At 36.4% G+C, this 23247-nt stretch overlaps 1 protein-coding gene across 3 annotated transcripts in view; it reads right to left on the reverse strand.

Moving 5' to 3' along the window:
* The window catches only part of LOC128012905 (phospholipid phosphatase-related protein type 5-like), a 31912-nt gene extending 14370 nt beyond the window's left edge, over window positions 1-17542 (reverse strand). Inside the window, exons 1-4 of one of the 3 annotated variants that reach the window (XM_052595487.1) lie at window positions 17510-17542; window positions 16751-16939; window positions 7460-7592; window positions 1647-1897 (exon numbers count right to left, since the gene is read on the reverse strand). In XM_052595487.1, coding sequence (XP_052451447.1) covers window positions 1647-1897; window positions 7460-7592; window positions 16751-16930 — 564 coding nt within the window. In that variant the 5' untranslated portion in view covers window positions 16931-16939; window positions 17510-17542. Of the gene's footprint in view, window positions 1-1646; window positions 1898-7459; window positions 7593-16750; window positions 17228-17509 lie in introns of those variants that run through there. The other 2 variants (XM_052595489.1, XM_052595486.1) reach the window with 2 other exon arrangements.
* Window positions 17543-23247: the final 5705 nt, after the last annotated feature.

Genomic DNA, 23247 nt, shown 5'->3' on the forward strand with positions numbered 1-23247 from the left:
TTAATTACCCCAATCATTGCTAAAAATATCATACATTAAAGAAAAATCTTGTTTTAAAAAGGGAAACATTTAAAGAACTTTTCCAAGAAGGTTTTACCATGAAAACAGACTACCAGCTAAAGCACGGCACGGCAGTAATTCAACCTTCACTGCAATAAATATCGAAACTAAATAAGAAAAATTTTATTTAGACTACCTTCTGCCATGTCAAGGCTTTTAACAATGCATTTGCATAATTCCTTTAAAAAATTATTAAAATGAATAAATATCATGATTAATTTGGTGATTCTTCTGGCCAAAGTAAGCACTGATTGTCTGATAAATATCAAGAAGTCATACTGAATACTGAATTGTAATTGTTCGTTTTTTACTGTACCGAACCAGATATAAAAAGAGGAACTATTATGGATTTATGCAACAAAGATTCATTGAAAAAAATGTACATTTTTGCAAAACTCAAAAAACATACCTATTCCTGCAATTAACTGCTGTTGCTAGTGGCACTAAGGCCCCGTCCACACGGAGACGCGTTTCTGTGAATACGCACAAATTTTTTATCGGATAGGCGTTTCGTCCACACGGATCCGGCGTTTTCATAAGGTGAAACGCTATTTTTTGAAACCGGGTCCCAGAGTGGATAAATTTGAAAACGCCGGCTTTGCGTTTTCGTCTGGACGGCTAATCTGTATATTTTCTGAAACGATGACGTCATCAGCCCACGTCTCCCCCCTAGTCAAACACCTCTACGTAGCGTAACAGCAACAAAAACATGAACAAACACTGAACGATTGTCTTTTTATTAACTAACATTAACACTGATTAATAAATGTATTGCTCCATGTTCGTTTACCACGCGCAAGGTTTATGAGCGTACTAGTCCAAGTCTTCTTCTCTGTTTTTAGAGTATATCTGTGTCAGAATTACAGCGCCACATACTGGTCTGGCATGTAAACTACATCATTATGCGGTTTCGTGTGGACGCGGATATTTCTTGAGACGGGGAAAAAAAGATTGGATTGGGATAAGCTCCGTCTCCGTGTGGACGGGGCCTAAAACACCAACCTTTTTTTTTTTACCCATATTATAATTACACGAGTAGACCATCAATTTAGTACAGACTTTTTTTTTGCACAGTTCCTTGCACAATACTATCTTACAACCTCAAAACACTTTTACCATACTAAATTATTTTTATTAACTAATACATTTTGGTTTTTGCATCACATAACCAACTCCATATGTATGACTTTTCTGATGTTGTAAACTTGCTTGTTGACTCACCCGGTAGTACAGCACTGCACTACAAATCACATGAAACATGAATCATGATAAAAGAGCTAAAAAAAAAATAGCAGGGCTGTTTTAGCAAACAAGTATTTATCTTGTGTTTTCTTTTGTTAACACTATCAGTTATGTTAAAAGTAGGTGGTAAGTTATTTTCAAAACTGATAGAGCATTAACCTTTAAACGCCACTCACCAGACATTTAATATAATAACTAGCTTTATGAAATGTTGCCAGATTTATGTTCATCTCACTGGACATTTCACTTTGAAATTGTAGCAAAACATGCAAGAAACAATGCAATATTTACAAATAACGTCACCACAGGCACATTTTTCTAATGAAGCTGGGTTGGATACTCACAGCCATGTAGACAGCAGCGTACACGCTGAGCGCCGCCTCTTTGGAAGGGAAGGTTTTGCGGGCTCGTAGGATGTCGTCTTCATTGCCAGTGCAGGCTTCCTGATGGCTGATGTAGCGAAGAGCTTGCTGGCAACCCAGAGCTGTGTAGTTTGGCTTACACACTGTTAGAAAATGAGGGGCCAGGTTCCCCGTTACCACCTGACCAGCGTTCACGAAGATGTCTGTGGTGAAAAGACCAAACATGTATACACCTATGGAGAAGTAAACAGATACAGATTCCAATTACTACAAAACCAAACACATTTTTTCAATAACTATACCACCAGTGACAAAAAAAAAACAAAACAAAAAAAAAAAAAAAACGGTGAAACTCTACTCTAGGGAAGTTGGAAAATTAGACTATTTTCAAAAAAAGTGGAGTGTTCCTTTAAAGAGAATCCATCAAGATGGGGCTTAAAATGTGTATTTGACACACATGACCTGGAAAATTGGTTCAGTTATTCAGCAGTTGCTTTTGGCCTGTTTATGTGGGCTCGGTTAACACAGTGCACACTAGAACCCACATTTTCTACTTAAGCACATTAAGGGGATGGATATGACTAAGATTAGGTGATCTCCACAGTGGCACACATCTCACCGCTGAGCTGTGAGGACGCATTAGAGGAGCTAATGTTCTGAGGTTGATGAGATAATAACCAAACCTCATAATTGAACAGAGTCTTTCTCATCGCTGCTCTGTGAACCAAACCTTAAAACCTCAATTAAAAGAGCTCAAACATTGGATTTGCATGTCATTCAAGCTCTGATTCCAAAATCATGCAGTGTTATATAGTATATGTACAACTACATCTAATAGTATATAAGAACCAAAACATAACAATGGATCTTTATCACTGTTGAACTGTAAGTTAACATTATGAAATGTCTTTACTGTCACTTTTGATAAATTTAATGCATCCTTGCTAAAATAAAGTAAAAATTTTATTTTATGTAATATCTTTCTTACCCCAAACATTTGAATGGTAGTGCAAACACATATTCATTATATTTCATTTGTTTTGGATCCAGGAAACACTGGTTGTCCTTTGGATTTTAAGAATCAATATGGAGATATTGTCAAATTAACAATTTGATTTGTATTTTTACCTAGTCCAACACTGATGACCTCATCATCAAAAATATGAAGAATATGAAAATGAGCTAGACTTCACTGAACATGGGCAACAGTTTTGTTGGATCACCAGAAGCAAAACAAGAACCACTGAGCTCGAGGAACCCCAAATCATGATGGACACATCATAAATTAGTCTTCTCTCTTCATAATATAACCTTCTGTTCTGAAGAGTTTTACAATGGTAGATATTGGCCGAGGAACAGGAAGTCACCATTGTTTCTTAAAGAGCTCCATTTTTCTCCTTCACTCTTAAATGTCAAGTTCATTTTGTTTGGAACATCTTTTCAGCTCAACAGAATGACAGGCTTGACAAGGCTATTGTTATAGCCATTGAAAGACTTGTATCAACAATAAGTCATTTTCATAACTGTTGGCAGACGTATTCAGACAACATTAACAAAGCCCTGTTTAGCACGTTTCTCTCCATAAATACTCAAAGGAAAGCCTTGCGGAGTTTTTACGTGACACATAGCAAAACAAGTTTGGCTGATGGTTTGGAGGGAAAATATGGTCTTGTTTTACTAAGAGACATGAGAACGCAAGTTAAGGTTGGCATAAAAAGGCCATCTTATAATGTCACCGGCTGGCGTCACATCAATTCTGTTTTCTGTCACATCGGCTACATAATAACTTTGACGCTGACAGTCCTTGAACTGCATTCTGTCTGCAAGTAAACTGAAGCTAAATATAGCTTATTCACACTTTCTCTTGCACAGTGATCTCAACAACTGTGTGGACTCCAAATATAACATATCTTCGCCTGTGAGTCTATATAAATTTTGTTCAGTTAACTAGCATTCATTCGTATCCACTCTGATTCAGAGAGTTAATTCAGAAAGATGTCCATTAGTCTTTTTTCAATGGGTCATTAAAAGGATCGACTCAAAGGAATCATTTGTTAGTGAATCACTTTGTTCCAAAGGATTCACTATACATATATCTAGATACATATATTAGATACATATGCTATATCGTTACAGTTTTGTGACATGGATAGATACAAAACATAAATTTAGTTTTTGCTTTAGACTGAAAAAAAAAATAATAATTATATATATATATATATATATATATATATATATATATATATATATTTATTTATTTTTTATTTTTTTTACAAAACATGACTCCTAATTAAATGGCCTGAAATTAAAACAAAAGATTTTACCCAACAACGTCTGTTTTATGAAAATACTTTTTTACTCATTACATTCATAATGATACTTCCAGCTTGAGTTCAAACTCTTCCAGATTTCATTGATATAACTTGGAGGAACAGGAGCTATTTAATGATATCGGCACAAACCCACACTGCTTTGAAGTGTTTTCTGTTTTCATTCACAATCATTTTTGATATCAAGACTTGGTGTGAACGAAGAGTTCTTCTTAGGCAGAGAGATGGGGAAATATTACTGAAAAAGCCTGCCTGAGCTAAACGAGAGTGCACCATGACCCACAGCCATTTTCTAAATTTAATCTCTCCCAAAGAACATCGCAGCGCGAGTCATTATGCAAATAACACAAGACAGTGACTCCAGGTCACGAAGCAACTGGTCTCAATTGATGCTTTTCAGTTGAGAAGCATCATCATACCTCAACCATAACCGGAAGAAACATCATTCTTCTAAATATTTTTCTTTTAAGCAGCCACCAATGACTGGAAACACACATGGCATCTTCTAGATGCTTTATCCTTTAAGTTTGATTAAGGTTTGCAAGGAATAAAACTGCACAACAGATAATCATAGCCAGAATCTATGAAGAATGAATACATTTTAAAATTTAAAGGATAAAAATAGATTTAATCTTTTAACATTTTAACAAGGCTATAATGTGAATCTATTATATAGTGGTATTTTTCAAGCTACATTTATGTGATTGAAAATACATTAAAAAAACAGATAAATTATTATAATATTTCACAATATAACTACTTTTTATTTTAATACATTTTAAAACGTAATTTATGAATCTTCAGCCATTCCGCATTTTTTTGGTGTCACATGAACCTTTAGAAATAATTCCAATATGCTGATTGGCTGCTCTTGAAAACATTTATTATTACCGAAAATTGTGCGGTTTAATATTTTGTGGAAGTTTTTTGTAACATTTAATGAATGGAGAGTTAAAATAACAGCATTTATATAAAAGCCACTTTGGATCAATTTAATGTGTTTAAATGAAAGTATCTAAAAGTATACATTTATTATAATACATTCTTACTGACCCTGAACTTTTGAACAATAGTGTTTATATTTTCTACACATTCTTTCTAACCTTATTGCTTAACTGTTTTATCATTTACTAACACTACTGTTTCAAACCTCTATGACTTTCTTAAGTTACCACTGAATGCCATTTGGTGTCATTGGTGTCACGGATGTCAAAAGTAAATGGGATTTGAGAATTGTAATGGATTTTCTTGAAATAATGACTTAAATTTTAGGGTTTCTTTTTTTTTTTTTTACAGAAGTCAAACAGGTTTGGAATGACATGAGGGTCAGTAAATGATTTGAATTAGCTGTGACTTGACACACACACACACACACACACACACAAAAAGAGCTTGAAATGACTTAAAATGTCACAGCCTAAACAACCATGACAATGCTTTCCAGGAGCCAAGTGCTGTAAAAAAAAAAAAATCTCAGATGGATCTGATTTCCTCTATGACACATTAACTGCTGCTGAACAGTGACAGATGCTGTCAGTAAAGTAAAGGTGATTTTCTCAGTGCCCTGTAGGTGGATTAGGAATAATTCTGCTTATCTGATTTGTCTTTAAGACCGCTAATGCTGTCAGATGTCCAATAATCCTGCAGCTTGGTTGACTAGGCACAGCAAACTGTGAAACTATGACTAAAGTACTGTACATGCTGCTGGAAAATTAGAGCGTCTGTGGGTGAATGGGAACCATTTAAAGCAGAAATTAATAGGAGATGGAAGTGGATTTTCTCACAGGATCAGGCTAATAATCCATGACGTTGCTGCTTCTTTATCTCACAAAAACACTAAAACATTAGAAGGAGAAATTGAGTGAAAAGGGGGAAAAAAAAATCAAACTGTGAGAATGAAAGAGTATGGAAGAGAGACACACAGTAAGACACCACAGATTAAGTCTGCATTATAGGGTTCATATGATGTGACTTAAATTTTTCCTTTCTCTTTGGAGTGTTACAAGCTCTTGGTGCATAAAGAAGATCTATAAAGTTGCAAAGACTAAAGTCTCAAATCCAAAGAGATATTCCTTATAAAAGTTAAGACTCGTCCGCACCCCCCTAAAATGGCTCGTTTAAACACACCCCCACATCTCTACGTCACTATGTGGGAAGATTTGAATAACACCACCCAGATGTTCACGCAAAGAAGGCGTACCGTTTATTTTCATTAAGTATTGTTGTTACCACCGCCGCCACGTCGTATAGACGCAGTGTGTTTCACTGTGAAAGTGAAACCACTTTGTTTGGCTTTGCAAAAGAGGATGATATCCGCTTCGTCATGCCTGGAGCTGATTCATGCTGGTCGCTGAGAAAATACATTAACCTTGCACTGTGTATCGCCGGACCGGCTTTCACTGTGGATGAAGTGGAGTCCAGCCTGGGGTCGTCACATGTGGTTGCTGCAAGCCCAACGGACGCTTCTTAGTAGAATCCGCCGGCCGTGCCATTCTACTTGGTTTGGCCTTCCAAAAGGGGACATGACTAGAAATCATTTTTATTTCACGTTTATACTGAGTTTATGTTTATGTCTCGTGGCTCCAGCCGGACAGGGAATCACAATATGGCCTAACATTTCCGTCACACGCTTGAGGTATTCTGCCAAGCACACACACTGGATAGCTGGCCAATTAGAGCACACCTCACATTTCAAACAGATAAGCCTTGTAAAAATTTACGCGTTTCAGAAGGTAAGGCATGGAGAAGAAACAACAAACTGCATTTCGACTAAACACTTAAATAAACACTTCACATTCAAATTGTGTCATCACTTAATCTCATTTAAAGATGTATTTTCAAACCTGCATTACTTTATTGCTCTTGTGAAACACACAAAAAGATATTTAGACAATGCATTTTCCTTTTTTCATAAAACAAACACACAGTAAAGTAACCACGGCTGTTAAGCCCCCCAAAAAGTCCATTAATCTTATTTCAAACATTCTGAAGCCAATTGAGTAGATTAAAGTCATCCTTTTCCATTATTATTATTATGAATAACAAATTATATTTCAGTCAGTTCATCACACAATGTTACTGTGTGACTGTATAAAACTAGAAATACAGAGTTCTTTTAAGGTGCTGTTTTAAGAATTTTCTTGTAGAGATTTTTTTTTTTTTTTCTCCGTTTGTGTTATACAGAAGAAAGCCATAAGTAAAAGAGGGCAACTTTTATTTGGGTGAACATTCCCTAACATAAAATAAAATGTTTCAAACGCCTTTCTTCACTGGTTATAACCCTAAAATAAAGGGGGTTTGACAGTAGTGCACTTACCATGGGTTGGTACAACCACTCTTTCTTTTGAGAGGGACAAAACACTTCCAAGTAATTCTCACAGCTTAACTGTAAATTGAATGCCAGGGCTTAAAGCACAAGGTTCCATAAAAAGATCCATAAAATGAAGTGGACAAGCCATGACATACCAAGGAAACGGAAAGTCCTCCGCACTAATGGGTTGAGGTAACAGCAGTCCCCGGTCACCATGGTCTTCTCTCGACTGTCGAGATCTTTCGATGTGTACTGTATCAAGAACAACACCGTTTCTGTCACGGTGATCTGAAACAGAGCGGAACATTAGAAAATGTCAAACATCTGAAATGAAGTTAACGAATACATTTTTACATTCTCTGAGGAAAATGTGAGTGGTGCTGATAAGTTCAAAAACGTGTAACTAGATGGTTTCCTAGCAGCCCAAGTAGATTTTTTTTATTTTATTTTATCGGGTATATAACCGAGTACAGTCTTGCCTCTGCAAATGACTGTCATAATAAATGTGTTGTGTTTTATTGTGCTGATGCTCATCACAAGAATGGGCACAATTTACATAGCATAAACCCAAATGAGAGTTCTTTCTGTCCTTATTTGCATCTATTAGTAAATTAAAGTGTTATTGTTCTAGACAGAAGCCTTGCTTGATTACAGGCCTTTTCATATTGTATAGTTCATCTATAGGACTGAATAATTTGGTCGGTTAGATTGAACTTCTTGTTCTGGTCTTATTGCGACTTAAAAATGTGTTTTTGTAAACTTTCATCAACAGGTAAAAACTTGCTCTGTGTGTGAAACGACTTTTCTTCTCTGCTGATGCGATCAAGCCCTCTCATTTTTAGCCCTTCCCTATAATAATCTATTCAGTTCCCTATGAACGTTCAATATCCCATCACATTCAGAAGAACATCACATATAGTAACAGATACTTCATCTAGGATTGAATCATCACTTCAATTTATGTCATCATTGAAAATGGATTTTAGGTTCCATACAGACTTCAGGCATTTAAAGTAAACTCTATCTGCAATAAAACTAATGAGACATTTCTTTCTCTTCCTTTGCTCACGAGTCCAGGTTTGATTGAGGTAACGAGACCAGGATACGAACACACATGAGGAGCTTGAGGCTCTTCCTGATCTGTCAGAGTGATTTAACAGCTTGTCCAGCTCCTATAGGGTTTGCTTTTGGGGCTTAGATGCAAGCAGGATCTTCTGCTTCCAAAAGCAGAGCGACTTAATCTCACATTCTCAAACTGCATAAACCTCCACATAAAAATCTGGGTAGAGAAGCGTAAGAGTTTGGTGGCCTCTTTGCCCCCCTCCTTACTTCAAAACAGTAGCAAAACCGCTCAAGGCTTTACACACATACGTACTGCAGAATCTAGGTTATGAGCATCCAGCAGAAGAGAAAATGATCAGAAAAGACAGGAAAAATAAGGGGAGGGGGATGGACAACATAGCCATTTGAGAAACACATCATTGCTTCTATTAGATCTCTACATCCATCAGGAAATAGATTTAAACCAGGGCTGTCAATCAAATTCCTTACACAAGGTGTAGATCAATCAGATAAATCACATATTATATCATAGCATATATTTGTACACAAAAACTAATTTAAGAGAAAATGTAAACATTATCATGGTGTGTATGGACAATTTAAATATGTATACTTGCATTTTTCTATGTATTTAATGCAAGAACCTCACAGGAAAAATAAAAGCTTGACAATTTCCAAATGAAGAAGGATATTCAACAGGAAAAAATGACTTGATTGTATCCATTAGGAATTTATTGGGTTGTGAAAATGGTCTCTATACAACAGGTACTTAGAGGGCTGGAAAAATAAGAGAGTTTGGGGATGTCTGCTAAAAAAGGAATGCAATTTATTTGATAGATTAATAGATTCGATAATGATAGATTATGAAATCAAATCATATTTTCCTTGCACTGAATAATGAGATTAATATCATGCTGATATTAAAGGTGATGCATGGCATTTTTGTACCACTAGTATCACCAAGGACAACAGAAAAAATTTAATCAGGTTTCCCGAAACAGGTTCCCTATCCCCCATTGGTCAAGAAAAGTGATAGCCCCGCCCTAAACTCACATCATTGGTTGAGCTGCATGTAAGGACATGCTGGATAGAATTCCTTCATAGCAACTACTATTAGCAACTAAAACAGTATGACTGCCTTAACAACAGGAGGTCTAAAAGTAGGTTAACTTAATGAGCTTTAAGCAGAGTGTTTATACTGTCAGCGGTTAAAGCACTAGATTACAATTTAAATTGCCCTGTCACATGTACATTAAAACTTTTTTTCACTTGTTAAAACTTGTTAATATTCTGAAACAGGTTAAGATTATATACCATTATTATAGTACAGATGGTTTCAAGCGCATGAAAACTATAAATGTGGTTCAATATTCAGGGTTAAGCTCCGAGTACAAGATTACAGTCGTGCACCTCAGCAGGAATACCTCAACTTTTTTCAGATTGTTTCATTGAGCAGAAAGAAATCTAGAGGTTTTTTTTTATATGAATGTATTGACTGAGGAGAATATACTAATGTTGTGAAACTAAACTCCAGAGTCAAAACTTCCTGTTGTTCCTCATTACATTTTTTAAATCGCCATTTTTCTTTTTTACAGAAACCCTTCAACCACTGAATTCAGTACCATTAGTGGGATGTGAAAAGACAACTGACAGAAGATTATAAATATATTAAGACCACGGAGACATAAACATGAGAGATTTAAGCAAAACCAAATCTCAGCGATGGCGCACGTGTTGAATAATCTCTGAAAACCGAGGATTAAGAATGATTTCTTGTGATTTCGTCCCAGAAACCTACAAGCATTTTCATCACCTTCATATGGAAGCTCATTTCTATCACATTAGAAAAAAAAGAAAGAAAAAAAAAACCCTTCGGTAAATCATATTTATGAGACAAAAAGCCATAAAGACAGAAAATAACTATGTTGACTTATTTTTATAAATATATCTATTATTCAGACTGACGTTGGAACATTGTTTCACCCATATTTTGACATTTTATTTACACAAAAAAAAGTAGACACTTCACTTGCATTTAATATGTTTTTAATGTATATGTTTCTAATGTACAATTTGACTTTGCTGCTGTCTGGAATTGAACTAATGGTTTCGTCTGGTCAGAGGAGAACTGGCCCCCCAACTGAGCCTGGTTTCTCCCAAGGTTTTTTTCTCCATTCTGTCACCGATGGAGTTTCGGTTCCTTGCCGCTGTCGCCTCTGGCTTGCTTAGTTGGGGTCACTTCATCTACAGCGATATCATTGACTTGATTGCAAATTAAAACAGACACTATTTCAACTGAACAGAGATGACATCAATGAATTCAATGATGAACTGCCTTTAACTATCATTTTGCATTATTGAGACACTGTTTTCCAAATGAATGTTGTTCAGTGCTTTGGCGCAATGTATTTTGTTTAAAGCACTATATAAATAAAGGTGATTGATTGATTGATTGAATGTAATTTAATCCTGACACCTAAATGGCACATCTTGTCTTTTAGCCCATAGCCAATACATTGGGCTAGTAAAAGAAGACCTTTCGCTACAATCTATAAAATTCTGCAACAGAGTGTCATTAGACAAAACAACAGTACATCTTCATTACCAAGATGGCTGCCAAGTGAATTGACTTGCTTGCAGGGACTTTGTTTGTGGTCACTACCGACAGAGACTCACACACACATTATTTGCAGAATACTAAAATATTTTGAAACCACTAGCTCATTTTGTAATCTTAAGTACTTTACTTATTGATTCCCACTTTAAAAGAAAGTATGCCAGACAAAATATATTCAATATAATGAGTGGTATTACATATTTAACTGGGAATTATCAGGATAAGTGTGATCACCTATGAACTGTGAAGTAATTTACTGTATTTAGATGATCTAACGATTACATAAATGGCGCCTGAATCTATGCACATTAATATAAACAGTCCACAACTATTAAATGGATGCAGTTACATTACATACCATATGTGTTTGAAAGCATAATGGTGGATTTGCCATAAAATTGTGTTTTTGATAATGGAAACTGCTGTTAAATGGTCCCTGATGGCAGTAATGACTCAATTGTGAACTCTACTTTTATATACAAGTGTACACCAAGATATAAAAGAAGTAGTTGGAAAGCCTTAACATCTGTAACAGGTCGATATGATAGAAGATGATGATTTCACGAGCAGACGGCTGTCATCTTTATCTGCGGTTAAAAACAGTGTTTGCAAGCGTAATAGAAAAAAAAAATACACCAATTCAGAGGCTTCAAAGTCAGTGAGAGACAGAGATCAAAAACAGCATATACTTTACTCAAAAAAAAGGGAAAAATTATTTTCTGTGTTTTATAACACTTTAATAATTTTAATTGATAACTTTGCCTTTTGCAAACCTTAACAAATCATTAATGTACCAGATTTACAAATAACTTTTGAAATACCCTGAACCTTTTGATGACAGTTCTGTATATCTCAAATATATACCCACACAAATATATACTGTGCACACAAAATATGATACCATCTGACAATAAAACACCAGTTTGCTTTCTTTAAAAGAGAGAGGGAGAGAGATAAATAGGAATTCAAAATAAAAAGTTATTTGTGAATGAACTGCATGAAATTTTCATCAATATATCTGGGTCATATTTCACCTCTTGATCAAAAAGTAAATAAACAAAAATTACATGAGGTATATTTTAGGACTATTAATGTAATATTTTAATAAATAATTAATGTGTGCAAAATATATATTATTTAAATCATAAAGCATTTATCATAATAATATTTGCAATGCATTTAAATTTAGACTGATTTTAAATTAATTTATGTTGAGACATCATGTTTTGCAGTATGACAGTTACAACATTTTTGAATAAAATGTGCTTAATATGAAATTGTAAATACAAATATTATATATATATATATATATATATAAAGCTCTAACAATAGGATATTCTTTATTTAGATATTATTTCTTATAAATAAGACATTTCTATGAGACTCACATAAAATGACATCAAGCTGTAAAACACTAATTGGAAGCTTTTTTCATAAGTGAGTCAGAGAAATATGTGCATGCTTATATTAGCTTATTAGTTATAGTTATTAGACATGTGGTAATTGCTTTTTTGTCCTGAGTGACTTCAGCACGTCTTTATTACAGGGACAGTCCCCCTGGAGCAATCTGGGTTAAGTGTCTCGCTCAAGGGCACATGATGATAGGAAGCGTTTTAATGAGTGTGCATGAGAATGTGTTTGGTATTCAATATAAGCCGTTTTTATATACAAGTGCACACTTGCAAATCATGAGCTAAAATGACAGATCACATTAAAGAAATGGTTCACCCAGAAATGAACATTTGCTGAAAATGTTCTCACTCTCTAAGGCCATCCAAGATGTAGACGGGTTCGTTTGGATTACTTGTGGATTATTGTGATGCTTTTATCATCTGTTTGGACTCTCATTCTGACGGCACCCATTCACTGCAGAGGATCCAATGATTGAGCAAGTGAAGTAATGTTACATTTCGCCAAAAGTGTTCTGATAAAGAAACAAACTCGTTTACATCGCAGATGGCCTGAGGGTGAGTGCATTTTCAACATATGTTAATTTTTGGGTGAAATATTTCTTTAATTTTGCCACAACTATTGGCCCGGCCTTGGGCTATCAAGTAAATCATGAAAAGTCATTAAATGTTTGCTCATTAAAGTTTGTTCATTATAATCTCTGATGAAGAATGGGCTTTGTTGTGGTTTAGCACATTTGACAGTGATCATCAAATCCCATTCATTATCAGAAGATTTATCAGTATTAAATAGGATTTTACATTGTAATCTGTTTTAAATGAAGATGTGATGGGAATACTAGTCTGCCTTATCCAAACGTCTGACTCTCTACGTGTGATATCGCACAAATCGCATCCAAATCCAGCAGCGGACTTATTATGTTGAGGGATTTCTTTAATCATTCGCTTTTGCAAGACTTTTCCCCTTTAAGCCACACCTTAAAGCATCAATGTCATTTTTGGCAATTTCAACTCAAATTGAGCAATAACTCTGTCTGAAGCTCATATCTTTACCGAAAGCCCTTCAGACTACAAATCACTACGTGATGGTTTCAGTACGAGTCCGTCGTGGAGTTTATGAGCACTACTTTATGGAGATAGAGTTCATCTCTCTTTACGACAGCTTTGGCTGGGGTCACAGTGTTGCGACCTGATTGATATTTTTACTGTCTAAAAAAACAAGAGCCAATATCTGTCTGTGCTACTCAGAAAATTGTTGGGGGGGAAAATATAACAACCGAGTTGCCATGTAGCAACACTTATAATCTGACAGCACTGTAAATGAAAAATGCATCTATTTGAGTCTGGAAACAGTCTAGGAGGGAATCACTGAAAATAAGTATTTATATTTAATTTTCTTTCTTTCATTCATCTTCTATTGCATTCGAAATATGAAGACATACCAGCCTAGCTAAACATACCAAAAACTGCCATACTTTTGGCTGTCTACAATGCAGTTTATTCTAGCCAAAAACCACTCAATTATTAGTCAAATAATTTAGCTACAAGAGCTACATGACATTTCTTATACAAGCTAGGTAACAACGACGCTGTTCATGAAGAAAATGAATTTAAAACTTCAATATTAGTAAAGACATTGCTTCCGAACACTTTTGAGAGACACACAGACTAGTAACATAATTATCTCTCGCTCTCTCTCTCTAAATAACTAGGCGGGGCATGATAAAATTTTTTCAGAACTGATCCGATACCAAAATTTCTGAGTATCGGACAATTCCGATACAGATCCGATACCAGCACAATTTTCTTTTCTTTTAATTATTATTTTACCTCAGTGTGTGTTGACCTGATCATCACTCTTTTGCGTGTTACTCACAATCTACTAAATATAAAAAATGTGAATATATTATATATAAAAAAAAAACAAATTACAAATATATATATATATAATTATAATACATGATAAAAATATATTATAAACTAGGTTAGTAAATAATTCAGCAGCAAAAGTTACTCTACAAAAATGAGTTCACAATAATTTTATAAAATAAAAACGGTTAGTGGGGGCAAAAATAAAAGTAAATAGGTGTGATCTGGTAAAATGTTACACATTGCTCTTGGTGGTGCTTTATGTTTTTGTGCATTTCTTGGGGCTTCACAAAAACACAGAATAGTACCTTAGGTGTGCAGTATTTTTCTAATAACTGCCCATCATCAATTATTCCTTACTTATGGCACGTGTAACCAAAATTACATTTGGACCCTGGCAAAGGGTTGCATTTACTTGCTACTAAATATCTCCAACCAAAATATATAATATATTGTCTACTGAATGTGATTGACCCAAGAAAAAGTTAATAAATAAATAAATAAATAAATAAATACAAATCTGCATGGCATTCTCTTGTATATTTAGCAGAAACAAACTAATTAAAATAAATCTAAATCTAAACGATAGAATCCAATCAAATGCAATCCTAACATAAATAAATAATGAAAACAAAAGTGAACTCAGAAAAGTTTACATTTCAAGCATAAAACATGCTTTTATCTAAACTGTCATTCATCTGTTAAACACATTAGCTGGATACAGAACCACACTATGAGCTGATAGAACAGGAAATGTCCAGTGTGGCGACACTTCAGATTGAGTCACTGCCACTGATGAAATAATGTGGGCTGGTGAACATTAAATTACAGACACTGTTTTCCCTAATGAAAAAAAACTGCAGTTTTCAATGAACAAGTGTTATTAAACAACAACAACACAGTTGTCAGTGAATAGTCAAGCTAATGAAGGCATTCAGTATTGGGGCAGTGCCTGCTGTGATCTAACATCAAAGGCTTCGTCTTCAGCTAGATATGAAGAGAGAGGGGTTTTATGATATGCAGGTTTAATTTATGCATGCAGGGATAATGAAATCTCATTATGCTGATTTACCAAGACGGAACATGTGCAGTAAACATATTTGGATCTGGTTAATTATACAGTCCTGCATGCATGAAAATTAGTATTCTATGCAATGGTTTAAGAAATAACCTTTAAATTATAAATAAGCATAAGCAGAGTTGAAATGTATCTGAATGTGAAAGTTATGATGAACAGCAGTGTCGACTATGACTCATACACAAGTCTATAGTCTTAAAGGCTCATGGTGTGCATTATTTCTATACCTCAGACAGCATCACACAGCACTGTTGCACGTGTTCCCAAATGTGTTTTTTTATTAAACCTCTCTCTTCTGCATCTCTAAATTGAATTGCTTTCATGCAATCACTTGCACACTGCTCAATCAATAATAAATAAATAGCATGTTAAAGTGTTCTTATGCATACCTCTAAAAATCAAAGCAGAAATCAAGCAAAATTACTTATCCAATCTAAAACAAGTCATGCATTAATTATTATAGAACCACTTATCCCATGGCGGTTGGCAAAAATATTAAACCACTATCAGTCTCTAGCCAGATCTAGCTCCATGCAATCATTTCTCTAATCAATCGAAATCAAGTTTTGCATTAAAAAACAACTAGTGAAAATCAAAATAAACTCAAATCAGACAGTATTAATAACTATTAATGACAGTCGATATCAAGTGATCACATCAATCTCAGGTCTGATAGTCTCTCATGTAATTAATAATTTCTGAGGTCCTTAATATGACGCATAATTGAAAACCAATATGAAAATCACTTGACAATCATAACCTCATACTCTAGTAAATAAATATCAAGTCTAAATCAAGTTTTGCATCTCAAGTTTGATTTGCTTCCATGCCATCATTCATTTGATAATCCATCAATGCAATAAATAAATAAATACAAATGAAAATCACTATCAAAAACTCAAATCATTATTATTAATAAAAACAATCAATTACAAGTGATCACATCAATCATATAACCTTTAATGTACTTATTAGTTGATGAATTATTTAAATTGACGTATCACTGAAAAACAATATAAAAATCACATATAAATTATAACCTCATACTCTATTAGGGAAAACAGATATCAAGTAATAACCTATAAATCAGTTCCTAATCTAGTGTGCTTTCAATGAATTATCAATTAATCAACACTTAACAGGTAAGTCTATATGAAGTCAGATATAAATCAGTTTGAAATAACTTATCAATCTTGATGCAATTATTATTTTTTACTCAATAATTGTGAAAGCACTTAAGATAAATCAACTGATCACTTATCAATTAATAACACTTACATATCCCCAAGTTATCATTTATAAATAAATACAAAGAATTTATCAATGATAATTAATATAAACTAATCGCTTAACTCTCAAGTTATCATGCATCAACCTCAAGCCCTATCTGGCAGTGTCTTGAGTGACTCACCAGCAGCGTGGGGACCCCGGAGACCACCGCGTACAGCAGGGCGGGCGGGATGGCGCTTGTGTCCTCGGGTCCGAGGTAGGGTTTCGTGTACGCGATCTCGTAGCAGAAGAAGCCCTGCACGTGCACGTTGAACGTGTCCGTGTACTCGAAGTAATATGCCAGCATGACCGTCCCCGCCATGATCACCAGCTGGAAATAAAGCATGGTCGTCAGAGAGTGGGGCAGGAACATTTACCAACAATCCAGTGGAGAACCTCCAAACAACTGAGCTCGCGTTATACTTCCCGCATCGCGCCGGGGTCCGACGCTCCGAGCGCACGCGAGGTTGGCACGCGAAGACGCACGCGCTCGCATGGCACAGCGCTCGAGTCGGAATGAGAGAGCGCGAGAGAGGAGAGCGCGATAAAGTGTCACCGTGCGCTCCTCACTAGCTGATGATGAAGAGACACGTCAGGCGCCCTGCCCGCGCCCCACTACCATCATCATCATCATCATCATCATCCGCTCAGAGGGTTTAAAGGCGCTATTCGTCAGTCACCAAATGGCACCTCGTCTCTATCAGCTCTGTCTAACAGCAATTAAAATATTATAATATATTTATTCACAGACAGTACAATAATAGTAATAAGAAGAAAGAAATCAAGTGATGATGATGATGATGATGAAGTTAATAAAAATTTTGATTGATTATAATATAGTGCGCACACTAACACAAAACACCATCAGGTCGCTCATGTTAAAAATAAAATGTAAACCAACATGATAGTTCACTCAGGGAATTGTGGGAATGCTTATTTAAAGAAATTCATATTTTTTTTTTTTTTTTAGCTTCTAAAATAAAAATGATGTATTCACACACAAGCATGTTTGTTTCTGTGAATTGAAAGGACTTTCCATAGACTTCTATTACTTTTATACTGACCAAACAATGTTTTCTATCCACTAATCCAGGGATTGGCAAATTTGGTCCTGGAGAGCCACAGTCACACAATGTGGCACAATGTGGCATAAAGAAGTATTCACACACACCTGTCTAGATAGATAGAGATGTGACGTTACATTCAGCCAAGTGTGGTGACACATACTCAAAATCTGTGCTCTGCATTTAACCCATCTAAAGTGCACGCACAGCAGTGAAAACACACAAACCGTGAACACACACCCGGAGCAGTGGGCAGCCATTTATGCTGCGATGCCCAGGGAGCAGTTGGGGGTTCGGAGCCTTGCTCAGAGGCACTTAAGTTGTGGTATTGCCAGTCCGAGATTCGAACCCACAACCCTAGGGTTAGGAGACAAACTCTCTAACCACTAGGTCACGACTTCCCAGATATAGATAAGGGTGGGAACTAGGGAATGGGCTCAGGAGGAGGACGAACACCCTGGAGGAGTCCAGCTGAACACAGGACACAGCCATGATGTCGACCCACAGTGGAGCCGATGGAGGGAGGAGCCATGGAGGAGGAATGGCGGTGACTACAGGGGGCCGACCAACGGCAGTGGAGCAGGTGGTGGAGGAGCACGAGGCGGAGAAGGAGAGCCAAAGAGCCAGGGCGACGGGGAGGATCCGGAGGTCCTAGGTGGAGCAGATGGTGCAAGCGAATGATACAGAGATGTGGCGGCTGCAGTGGAGCCGGAGTGACAGAGGACTAAGGCGGAGCCGAGGGGATGAAGGAGCCTGTCGAAGCCAGAGGGATGAGGTGAAGCCAGAGGAGTGGAGTCCCAAGGTGATGCCACTCCAAGGCGGAGCTGGAGGGCACTTTCTAGAAGAGGGCACTGGAGGATCGGAAATCCCCTTAGGGCTGGACGAGGGAACCAAAGAGGAAGGAGGGCTGGACGACACCAGTGGAGACGACGGAGAGAGGAGAGGGGGCAGTTCAGAGTACCAGTCTACTATATACCAGTCTACCCTCCTCTGTTTGGCCCTTTCGGCATTTCGTTCTCAGCTCACCCTCAGCCGTGGTGCAGGGGGCAGAGCTGCTCTCACACCATCTGTGGCTTTCTCCCTTGTGGCAGGCATTGTTGCTGGTCCACACACCTTGACTGATGTTACAGCCTTTGGCTCCACGTGATCATTAGCTCTGTCGCTCTCTCTAGCGATGGTTCGTTGGTCATGGCGGGCTTTGGATCTCTGTCAGCGGTGGGCTTGGATATGCGCTCAGCACATCGGGGAGATGGTGGGCTGGGCTCTGGGTCAGGAGTGGCACAGGCAATAAATTCCTGGGAACCGGAGATCCATTTCTCACCAGTGTCCACTCCACAAAGGCAGTGAATTTTGCTTGAGGGCCATCTTTGGATGATGGTGCTCTGCACACGGTGTTGAGGCTGGCCATGTTGTCTGGTTAGGTGGTGAGATGGTGCCACAGCCAGAAACAGTCTGGTATGACCCTCGAGTTAATTTTCCTGCTGCTCCAGTAGAAGGAAGAGGAAGAATTCAGGGCGAGTGAAGGGATCCATATGGGCACAACGGAAATAAAACACTGGGGGGAAACATGGAGGTAACTGTTTTTAGGTTGGAGATTCTGTCACACGCGAAGAATGAGGAAACCAGGAATGCACGGAACAATCTTCTTTTAACTCAATAATCCAAGGGAATACACATGGTAGACAGGAGCACTGGAAACACATAGGTGAACATACAATCTCCGACAAACATGTACTGAATGGACTAGGGCTTATAAACCCAGAATAATTGGGGAAACACAGGTGCATGGAATAACAAATTAACGGGGACACGGAACACATGTGGAGGGAAAAACACCCTCAATTTCTGGCGATAAAAAAGTGTAAATATAGCCATTTCACAATACAGTAAAATTAGTGCCATTATTTTAAACATTTAATAGACTAACTTTTACAGAACATAAAAAAATTCTACATTTCAATTACCAACTTTACATTTCAGACCCCAAAAATATAAAAAGAAAGGCTAACTGTTTTCTTCATAAAAAGACAAAAACTACTACTCCTACTAAGAACTGGTGGCAAAGAGTTTTCTCCCAAAAGGTTACACTGTTTTTTATTGTTTAATAACAGCATAACAAATAACATATTCAAACAAAAAGCTGCTCAGCTGCAGCTCTATTTAATTTAAACGTCTTTGACTTCATATAAAAAGCTTTGACACTTTCAGCTTTATCAGTTATCAATTTTTTTTATTAATAAACCTCATCTATTAAAACAGCTCTGATAAAGTCTAATTCGCCTAAAACATCAATAAAACTCAACAGAGACATTTTGAGGAATCATCTGCCCTGCTGGAAGCCCCCTCAGATGTTCACATTAACCTCGCAGAGAATCAATTACAGCGCTAGCATATGTCTGATAGGGTGATGTGGTAGAGCCGTACATCTGTTAAAAACTCTAGGAAAACTAATCATGATAATTGGGCAGATGTTATTTACATTCCTGTGACAATGTGTTTCCACAGAGAACAAACACAGCAGTCTGGCTAATAAATGTAGGTGTGTTTTCATGATGGGAGAGGAGAGATTGTTCTTAATCTTAGCATCACTAATTATACTGTGATATTATTTTGGTAATTTAGTATAATCATTATATAGTACGTTATATATTGGCTTCTGAAACCCATTTCTTTGAGTTCAGGAATATGATTGATGATCTTGAGGATCTTGTTCCTAACTAAGAGCGTGTTCTGAACATGATGTATCACTGAACATGAAAAGCTTATTCTTGATTTTTACAGTTCAGAAACACCCTAAGGAACCAGCTGGCCTAGATTGAGTTACTAAACCCACAGACCAATAAATCAGAGTCCTAATGAAGATGTGTTAGAGTGCATCACTTCAGACTATTACAGAAAGAAGACAATATTACAAAGTAATGTAACAAAATAGACATTAAGGGACTAAACGATATTCATAAAGCACTTAAAAGCATAAAACTTGTGCACATTTAATCGCTGCTTTTATAAACAGAACCTAAAGTATTAAAAGACTAATGACGGAAAGCAACTTCAAAGCAACTTGCGAACTTTATCTTTCCCGCCACCCTTCATGAGAAATTCATTGCCTGTCTTCAATGTACTTGAGAAGATCTGAAGGGATTTTCTTTGCTGTTTTCAAAATATTTGTCAGGCTCAGAAATATAGAATTAAATGCTACTTTATGAGAGGAGCAGCATCTATGCAATGATTTTAAATGTTTAACCATGACTTTCTGCTTTACTTCTAGAGTACAAATAAGGGTTCTGTCAATTCTGTTACTAACCTTACTTTACACTGATAATCTTAAAATAGTGTACTATTGTATGTTTTGTAAGTCAAATGATCCCACGATGCATAACATTTTTTTTCTGGATTTTGATTGAACACCTTTATGGAACTTTTAAAGGGTTCTAAGCATGATGCACCTGACGGAAATCTTTAATATTTTATATGTATTCTAAGTGTAAAAGCATTAGAAACCTGTGCCGTTAGGCTCCAGCGTCATCGTCAATATGAGAGCAGCATTGGATGAGATGGTATTCGGATGTTAAAGCTCATATATTGGATTCTTCCAGAAAGGGCTTTTGGTAAACAGCCAGCAAGAGTAGTTAATTAGTGTTTGAGGACCACCATACTTCATCTAAATAAAATGATTCAACTACAAAGACTGCATGTTTGATTAACATCAATTAGAATAGTCTGCCTGAAACATTAAACGTCTGAAATAGGCCCCATTTAAAAACCAAAAACACAATGACTACTCCACAAAAATAGAAGAAAAGAGGTCAATTGGTTGCATAAAATTCTGTCATCTTGTGCATACTGTGGCTTGTCTGATGAAATAAGTCCTCTATTCATAACTAAGTGAGGGATTTGAGAAGGTCTGGACTCTTCTGAGCCTGCAGAAGGAAGCTCAGTATCAAAGCCAACTACTATAGTATATGAATGTTTAGGCAAGTATAACGAATAAGAACTCTCTCTCTCCCCTTCTTAATAGTTTGGCACTGCTTGCTTAGCGGCTGTTCCATAACTTATTCATACAGCTCATGATTCTTTTAAATGACACCATGACTTTAAGACAGATGCTTCACAGAGCACTTTAATCATCCACTTTTTCCATATAAAGGTGTGGGTGTAATGAAGCATTAAACTCAATATTAATGCAGATAACTCAGGAAATAAGGCAGAGAGAAGGCAAGGCACACATACTGTACATCCTTCTCTCTCTCTCTCTCTCTCTCTCTCTCTCTCTCTGCCAGCAGTCTTCCTCTAAGCAATAACTCGCTTTTATGAATGTCACAGAGAATAACACCGACACCAGGAAAAGTCTCATTACCTGAAAGGGAAAACTTCATTTTTTATGCCTCTTGTTTTATAGGGCCAACCTTTTGCAAATGATACAAAGATATTTTATAGAGAGGAAAATTTATGTAGCCTTTGATTTAATATGACATCTGTTATGTTAACAGGTTCTTTTACATCTGTTTTCGTGGTAAAGCCATAGTCCACCTAAAAATGAAAACTCTTGCCATTATTTACTCACCCTCATGTTATTTCAAACCTGTATGACTTTCTTTCTTCGGTGGAACACAAAAGAAGAAACCAATGGCACATAAGCCTGTTGTATCTAGCCTTTAATTAATTAGATCATTTCAAGAATCTCAAATTTGTGTCACTGCTAGACAATTACATAAGAGATTAAGTAGAGCAAGCGTCTCATTACAGCAAATTAAACGCAAACACTTCATCAGGACACAGTGGACTGGATTCTTACGAGTTTATTTCGAAATAATGACAGGCTGACTGTTCAGCAAGGGTGTAGCATGTAAACAGACATTTTTTTGTTTGATCAAAATGATTGCTAAAGACAACTTAGTAGTTACTGTATATTGGCAGGGACATACTGGTATGGTATCTACTAAATTCTATACCCTAGAAAATCAAAACAAGAGATGTCAGACTTTGAAAATAACAGTTCTCTCCTTAAATATGAAGAAGCCAAACAACAGATTATTGAGTTGATCCAAATTTCATAATTCATGAAATTTCATAATTTCATAATTATAATATACCCTATATAATAAAGTCAGACATTGAAGTGAGCTGCTGTTATTGTTTGATGTTTTGTAGGCCTCCTGTTTCATAAAAAAACAAAAACAAGATTACTGATACACGTTCCAAAGTCCCGATCGGAATCAAAAGATTTACGAACAACAATCTCCGAAGTTCTAATCTAAATCAAATTATTTGTGATGCGCAAAGATCTGATCTGACTCAAAAGATTCATGAACCAACTCCAAAGTTCAGATCTGAATCAAAAGATTCACAAACCCACTTCAAAGTCCCGATCTACATCAAATGATTCACGATCTGCGCTTCGATGTCCCGATTTGAATTAAAGGATTTGCGAACCCACTATGAATTTCTGATCTAAATCAAATGATTTGTGAACCCACAACAAAAGTTGCGATCTGACTCAAAAGATTCACAAATCTGCTCCCGATTTAAATCTAATGATTCACAATCCATGTTCCGAAGTCCAGATTTTAATCAA

Source organism: Carassius gibelio, chromosome B24, assembly GCF_023724105.1.
Source record: "Carassius gibelio isolate Cgi1373 ecotype wild population from Czech Republic chromosome B24, carGib1.2-hapl.c, whole genome shotgun sequence".
Taxonomy (NCBI): domain Eukaryota; kingdom Metazoa; phylum Chordata; class Actinopteri; order Cypriniformes; family Cyprinidae; genus Carassius; species Carassius gibelio.